The 7,442-nt window shown below is 47.2% G+C and overlaps 1 protein-coding gene across 1 annotated transcript; it reads right to left on the bottom strand.

Moving 5' to 3' along the window:
• Positions 1-5,769: 5,769 nt before the first annotated feature.
• LOC123046113 (transcription factor MYB4) lies at positions 5,770-7,332 on the bottom strand (the record flags this gene model as incomplete). The annotated part of the gene is given in 3 exon segments (XM_044469396.1): positions 5,770-6,238; positions 6,778-6,907; positions 7,023-7,332. Coding segments are annotated over 3 exon segments (732 nt in total), but the record flags the coding sequence as incomplete, so codon positions are not given.
• Between the last annotated feature and the right edge of the window lie 110 nt (positions 7,333-7,442).

The raw sequence follows: 7,442 nt of genomic DNA, 5'->3' as shown, positions 1-7,442 counted from the left end.
CTTCAAATTTAGTGATCCTACTATCATACAATGTTTCTGCCCTCTTCACTTGTCCAAATTCAGTGACTCTACCGCATTTGAAATGACCAATGACATGGGTACAAGCATCCAATTTTGATCTGTCAATGGAAAATAATACTCCCTCGGTGGGAGTATTTTTCATTTTACCTAGAAAAATAATTCCCCCAAACTTACATACTATACTGAGGCACGGAAAAAGCCTATCATTGAGGTCATAGCAGCCACCACTTGCAGGGTTAACATCATCTATTCGAATAGCCGCGTCCACGGTAAAGGGCCTCTGGGTTGCCTATACAGTTCATAGACAAGCGAAAGTGGATACTCTAAAATGCACAAGATAAGCGTGAGTGCTATGGATGGCGTTCTCGTAGAGAGACGAGAGCGGATCCATAGTGGTGTATTGATATGGTGAATATGTGAACTCGTGTGCGCCACCTTAAAAGAGTCACTTGCAGTCATAGTTCACGATAGCCACTGAGTCAAAGCTGGCTTGCTGCAGTTAAACCCCACCATCCCTTTGTTGATACTGATGCATATGTAGTTAGTTCTGATGTAAGTCTTGTTGGATACATTTGTACTCATGTTTGCTTAATTTATATTTTTGCAGAGAGACTTCAGTCTCACTAGTAGTTCCGCATGGATTTCAATGTTTTGCTTGTTTCCTCAACTACGATCTTGTGCCCTCGGCAGGATCTTGTAGATAGTCAGACTTCTCAGCCCCTTTTCTTTTGTAGTTGTCTGTACTCAGACATGTTATGCTTCCATTGCTTGTATGCTCTGGATGCTGGGTGTTCAGACCCATGTTTGTAATATCTCGCTCCTCGGAGCCTAATGAATAAATACTTGAGTTGTAGAGTTGTGTTGTGATGTCATGTTGTATTTACACATATAGAGCATATTGTGTGTATGATTTGAAATGCTTGATATGTATGGGATCCGATAACCTAGTTGTTTATTCTTGGTAGCCTCTCTTACCGGGAAATGTCTCCTACTGCTTCCACTGAGCCATGATAGCTTGCTACTGCTCCGAAACAGTTAATCTGGCCGGCATGTGTCCTTCTTCGTTCCTGTCTTTGTCCTTTCGGGGAAATGTCACGCGTTGTTCCTTTAAGTCCTTATAACTTGCTACGACTTGGGTTCATACGTTGCTGATCGACACGTTCGTTGCCAGGTCATGCATGCATGTCCCTGTAAGTTAGCGCCACCTTGGGTTTACGACTAGTCATGTCGACCCAGATTCTTTGTCATATGAATGCTAGCGACACTATCATATACGTGAGCTAAAAGGCGCAAAAGGTCCCGGGTCAGGTACGATGACACCCGTGGGAATACCGTGAGTGAGGCCGCAAAGTGATATGATGTGTTACATGCTAGGATCGGAGTCCTGACAGTCATGACATTTGTTCTTCTATTCAGCCATCCTACTATCGTACAACGTTTCTGCCCTCTTCACTTCTCCAAATTCAGTGACTCTACCTCATTTGAACTGACCAATGTCATGGGTACAACCATCCAATTCTGATCTGTCAATGAAAAATAATACTCCCTCGGTGGGAGTATTTTCATTTTGCCCAGAAAATGTTGAAGCTTTCAGGTTTCCACGGCATTGTAACTGACCAAATGACCTGAAACTCCATCAGTCCGCGAGGCACAGAGGCGAGTCGTTCTTACAGCGTACAACTTCGTTCCTTGACAAAGATTCAGGTTCATTTCACACACTTGATCTCCGGAACAATTTCTAAGAAATTGGACGCAGCATCACGCCAGGCAAACGCTCGAGTTTTAAACTGGTACAACGCACCAACCGAACGTGTGCACAGCAGCAGCATGATTGTGCTGCTCCTCCTGTATTAATTAATAACACCATCAACAACTAGTGGCACAACGACACATCCTCTATTTAACTACAGGTGTGGTTGTAAAGTAATCGACTTTTGCAGCCACTTAGCCCGACGCATCTTTTTCTCCTCTGACATGAAAGATAAACTACTCGAGATATTTAAAGATGCGACAAGGCTGAGCATCCTTGATTATGGTTCCAGGACGATGCTGAAAACACACTTGATCAGCAGCAGCAGCAGCGGGGAAACGGACAAACCAGGCAACAGCAGCGACTATTTCTAATATCTAAACAAATTATGCTAGTAGTGCAGCAAGAAAGCGACCGATAATTAGTTGATACACATGTGGCGCTGTAATGGCTGGCTGCTTACACCGGGTGAGTGGTCTTGTGCTGGAGAAAGTAATGGCTGCTTGCATTCGGATCACATGGGTTAAGCTGCTTCGTGGTCCAAATCAAGCCATCATTTCGGCCCTGCCTGCAGGTCAGTAGTGCCCGCATGCACATGTGGTGTTGTCACCACATCGCATTTATTTATTTATTTTTTTTGCGGGTGATCGCATTTATTTATGGCTGTAAAATTTTATCAGAAATGGTAAATCATGAACGTTCGGATTTTAAGTATGGCATGGCAATTTTAGTTCATATGAGATTGGTAAACATGACAATTTTCTGATAATTAATTTAACTGGAACAAAGTTGCCATGTTTTAACAACTAAAGTTGCCACCTCGCGTCGACTAAAGTTGGAATGAAAAAAACGTTCGGGTTGACATGCTTAAAATCCGAACGTTCATGATTTATCGTGGTCCAACTTTACTTCAGTTCCCGTTTGCGGAAAAAAGGAAATGTACTAGACATGCTAAGGTGAATGGTTTGCATTTAGGGTTCAGGTACTTGTGTATTTAGAAAAGATATAAATCCTCAACTTACTGCACATCATGTTTGAACATGGGCATCTGAAAATTGCTGCAAACGCTATGATTGAAATTTCCGTTTTTAGAAAAGTCTGCGCCTGCAATATTGAAAACAACAAGTCAAACATTATGTATTTTTCTTCCTGCAAAACAAACATTGTCTTTTTTGTGCTGGCTGTATCTGATGATATTTTTGCACAAATTTTGGTATGCTCTCATGTTGTAACGTTGATGCACGTCTCTGAATTTTATAAGACGCACAAGTAAGTACCTGAACCTTAATCTCAAGCACCCTAAACCTTAGCAAGTTAGCATTACAAAACCCACTTGCTTCTTTTCACAAGCTTCATTACATCTTCTCTTCTATGTATATGTGATGTGAACACCAGTTGCAGGCCTGCATACCTTACTTTAATTCTTGGCCTCTAATTAATTGCCTTTCGGGGTCTTCCGTCTTGACTTATTAACCTAATGACAGATATTCCTCGGAGATTTTGCTGGTGGAGTTGGTCTAATCAAGGTAGAAATTTGCACACCATACTTTTGACTTCAAAATTGAGATAACATAACCAAATCTCCATCACTGTTCTTTGTTCCGCAAGCATGCGTTTACTCTAAACGCCGATCTTCGAGCACACCGCTGGCCTTCATAATCATGCATGAAAAAAGCTTTGCGAGCCCTTTATGTCCACATAATCACATGGTCTAACAAAGGCCAAACCTGCCGTGGGTGGCAACTAGGAGGAGAAAAATAATTCCCACAAATTTATATACTATACTGGGACACAGAAAAGCTTATGATTGAGGTCATAGCAGCCACCACCTCCACTAGTACTGTGAGCAGTTGGGTGCTGTCTGCTGGAAATAGAATCTGGAAAGGTGGGATGAACCTCATCTATCCATCCATCCATGGCCATTTCTTAATCTAATAAGAGTCCTACTTAGACAGATAATTAGGGGACGATGCAAGAGACTAGGTCGCTGGCTAGCAAAAGGACAATTGGTGATCTACTGATGCCTATGCTACGCTGCTTTTCAGATTCCATCACGAGTGTGAATTTGCAAGGGGTTCTTGAGCAAGAAAATCATGCGCATCCGTTGAAGAAATTTGGTGGATGCAATGAACCACGAGGAGAAGAAAAAACAGGCACAAAAGAGCACATGCGCAAAGAACAATTCCAAATTCCAACAGTTTTGCTAGCGGCACTAGGGCTAGCTTAGCTTGGCTGCACCTGAATGGGCCGCGGCGTGTCGTTTTGCTTGAGCTGCGGAGTTTGATTGGCACTTACAAAATTCAGAAATGAAATTATTGCAGTAACTCTGAAGTTTCTAGGAGGTGTGTGTAAACCGAGTGACGGTTTCAGGCTTTGCAGCTTCATTCGCTTTGGTAAATTTTTCCTTCTTTTCTGTAAGCTGATTACCATTTGGTCGGAAATTTTTCACCCCATGCGAGTTGGACTTCGTCGTCGCATTGGAAAAGGCAAACTGGCAAAGCATATCAGATCGCTGATCAAATTTGTGATCCTAAAACTAAACAATACTGGCTGATCAAATTGCTGCACGGGTCCATTGTGCAACGTGTGTTCAGTTCAATGGTTAAGATAGGAGGTACGTCACGTTGATGCTTACGGACACCATGAAGCATATCAGATGGTAGTATGTTTCCTGCACACAAATTTCTCGGTCCAAGGGTGCAGCTACTTCTTTATGCGTTCAGAATGTTCTGGAGGCTTGCACGGAATAACGCCGTCTGTCTTCTGAAACCCTGAACCAGCTGCTAACTAATTCTATCTCGTATAGCACTACTCCTTTGACTTGACAATAGCAAAAGAAAAAAGTGTTCACAAGTCCATTTGGGCAAACCGGCATTTGCTTGCTATAACAGAGTAGAAACAAAAGCATAGTTTGCACGATCTGTTCAAGGACAGGCTGTCGTGATGGCCATGAAACTGTCGGTGATGATGAGCAGTGTGTTGTTCCAGCCATAGAAAACTGCCTGAACATAATTGGAACTGGTTGGAATAGAAAACTGCCATGCTACAAAACTTTCACTAATATATTTTTGTGTGAATCTAAAAAAAAAAGGTTGAATTGAATACTGTTTGGGCAGCCTGAACATAATTGGCACTGGTTGGAATAGAAAACTGTCAGGCTAACGTTTTACTGTAGCATATACTCCTTATATCTGTGTGAATCTGCATGCATGGCACATGTTGTTCGTTTACTTTTTCCAGATCAAACAGTGGTGATACAGGATCCATGACAAGACGGCCAGATCTGTCCGTGTCATTATTTAACTCTCTCGGAGGGGAAAAGGGACCTTTCCTCCGGTTTTTCCAGTCCCAACGCATGTTTTTCAGGCTCGGTTGGCAACTGCGACAAGCGTGCACACACCGGAAAAGAACAGATAACAAGACAAAAGCCCGTACTAGTAATACACCGGTTTAATCCTCACGCTTCTCCAAAAGATCACATGATGCGATCCGGTAACCGAGCACATGCAGTGAGGAGTGATCAGTTTTGATCGGCCAAATGAGAAAAGCAGAGTCCATTTCAGATAGTAGTAATCTCCATGGTGGTACAGAAACTGATATTTGCACCCCGTGCAGAAGAACAGATAATCACTACTAACTCAGAATGCATCGGTTCCGATCGCTCATCTCTCATCTTTCTATACAGCAAGGTGAACAAACAAGATGGATCAAAGAAATCTACCGACCGGGCGCCTTCATGATCCGCGTTCTTGCTGGCTACTAATTTTCCTCCGCGGGGCAGGGCACTCTTCTCTGTTAGCAATCCCTCCGGTGCAGCAAGATGGCGCGGGTAGAGAGAGAGAAAAAAGAACGATCAATCGGGAGCAGCGACGAAACTAGAGCTCTCTCCCTCCCTAAATCTGCGGTAAGTCTAGCGCGCCGTTGTTGTTGTCGTCGTCGCCGCCGCCCTCCATGAACACTTTGAGCCAGTAGTCCATGTCGCCGTCGGCGGCGCCCGTGGGCTTGCCGAACGCGTCGTGGGGCTCCATGCAGACGTCGTTGATGTCGTCCAGCGGCATGGACAGCGTCTCCGACCAGAAGCTCTCGTCGATCTGGAACTCCTCCGACTCCTCGGACGAGGTGAAGCACTCCTCCTTGACGGACGCGGAGGCGGACGCGGAGCTGCCCGAGTTGCCGTGCTGCTCCGCCGCCGCCGAGGCCGTGGACGTCGACTCGGTGACCGTGGACGAGACGGAGCGCTCGGGCGAGGACAGCACGGGCGCCGCCTTGGCGGTCAGCGCGTCGAGCTTCCTCATCTTGACCTTGCCGTCGCGCTTCCGCGCCGCCGCCGCCGGCTTCTTGCGCTTCTTGGCCTCCTCGTGCTGCTCCTGCGCGCTGGGGTCGAGCCGCTTCTTGAGGTGGGTGTGCCACACGTTCTTGATCTCGTTGTCCGTCCTCCCCGGCAGCCGGGCGGCAATCGCGGACCATCTGCGCGCAAGCAAACAACACACGGATCGAATCCAATCAGCGCACAGTCCAGACAGATGGCAGGAAAAAGATGAATTCGTGTTTGTTTGTTTGTTTTAATCTGATGATGATCACGACGTGATTTGATTCCCCGACGGAACCGCGACGCCGCCCGTAGTTTAATGCCAAGTAGGAGCGGCGGTGGCGGCACAAAGTGTTCGCGGCACTGAAATCAAGAGGGCGCAGCTCGCCCGTGGCCGGAACGGCCAAACAAGATGGAATCTTTCAAGATCTCGCGCATCATCAGTGATGCAATTAGCCATTAACAAATCCGCACTTGCGATTTTTCTTTATTTCGGGCGGGGCCCGCGATGGATGATAACATATTGTATTTTTTTTGCCCCCACAAAGAAAAAAAAGAAAAAAAGGGGAATAATAAACCTCACCTCTGTTTTGCGATTGAAGCAAGCGGCAATGATTGCCCCCGTTTTAGCAGGAGGGGAACAGTAAGGATGTGATTGAGGAGGAGGAGGAAGAAGGCGACAAGGAGTAATAGGCACCTGTTGCCGAGCAGCTGGTGCAGCTGGATGATTGACTGCTCCTCCTCGTCGGTGAAGTTGCCGCGCTTGATGTCCGGCCGCAGGTAGTTGATCCACCGGAGCCGGCAGCTCTTGCCGCACCGCAGCAGGCCTGGAAACAGCACAGACAACGGAGGTCAGGGACGGATCTTGAGCGCTCTGCACGCCGAGGCGCGAGGGAAGACGACGGAGATGCGTTTGTGAGACGGAGGGAGGGAGGGACTCACCGGCTTGCTTGGGCAGCGCGCGCCAGTTGCCGTGGCCGTGGCTGTGGATGTGGGCGACCAGGATCTTGTCCTCCTCCGGCGTCCAGGGGCCCCTCTTGAGGCCCATCTTCTCGCAGCACGGAGCCCTCCCCATTACCGCTCCTCTCCCTCTCGAATTCGTGCGCGCGGAGGAGGACGGATGCAGATGCGGAGGAGTCCTCTCCCTGTGTCTTTGACCTCTTTGGGGGAGAGGAGAGAAGAGACGGGAGGGAGCACGGCTAGCCTGCCTGCCTGCCTGCGTGATGCCGCGGAGTAATGGCGGAGTCGCGGGGGTGTCCCGGGTATTTATGCCCGGCGTGGGGCGCTTTGCAGAAACGTTTTTCAGAGGGCCAATTCCGCAACTTCGCCGAAGGAGCCAAAGCCAAAGGTGGCTGGCATGGC

This window comes from Triticum aestivum, chromosome 2B (assembly GCF_018294505.1).
Source record: "Triticum aestivum cultivar Chinese Spring chromosome 2B, IWGSC CS RefSeq v2.1, whole genome shotgun sequence".
Taxonomy (NCBI): domain Eukaryota; kingdom Viridiplantae; phylum Streptophyta; class Magnoliopsida; order Poales; family Poaceae; genus Triticum; species Triticum aestivum.
The sequence above is the reverse complement of the archived record's forward strand: the minus strand, read 5'-3'. Positions and strand labels throughout refer to the sequence as shown.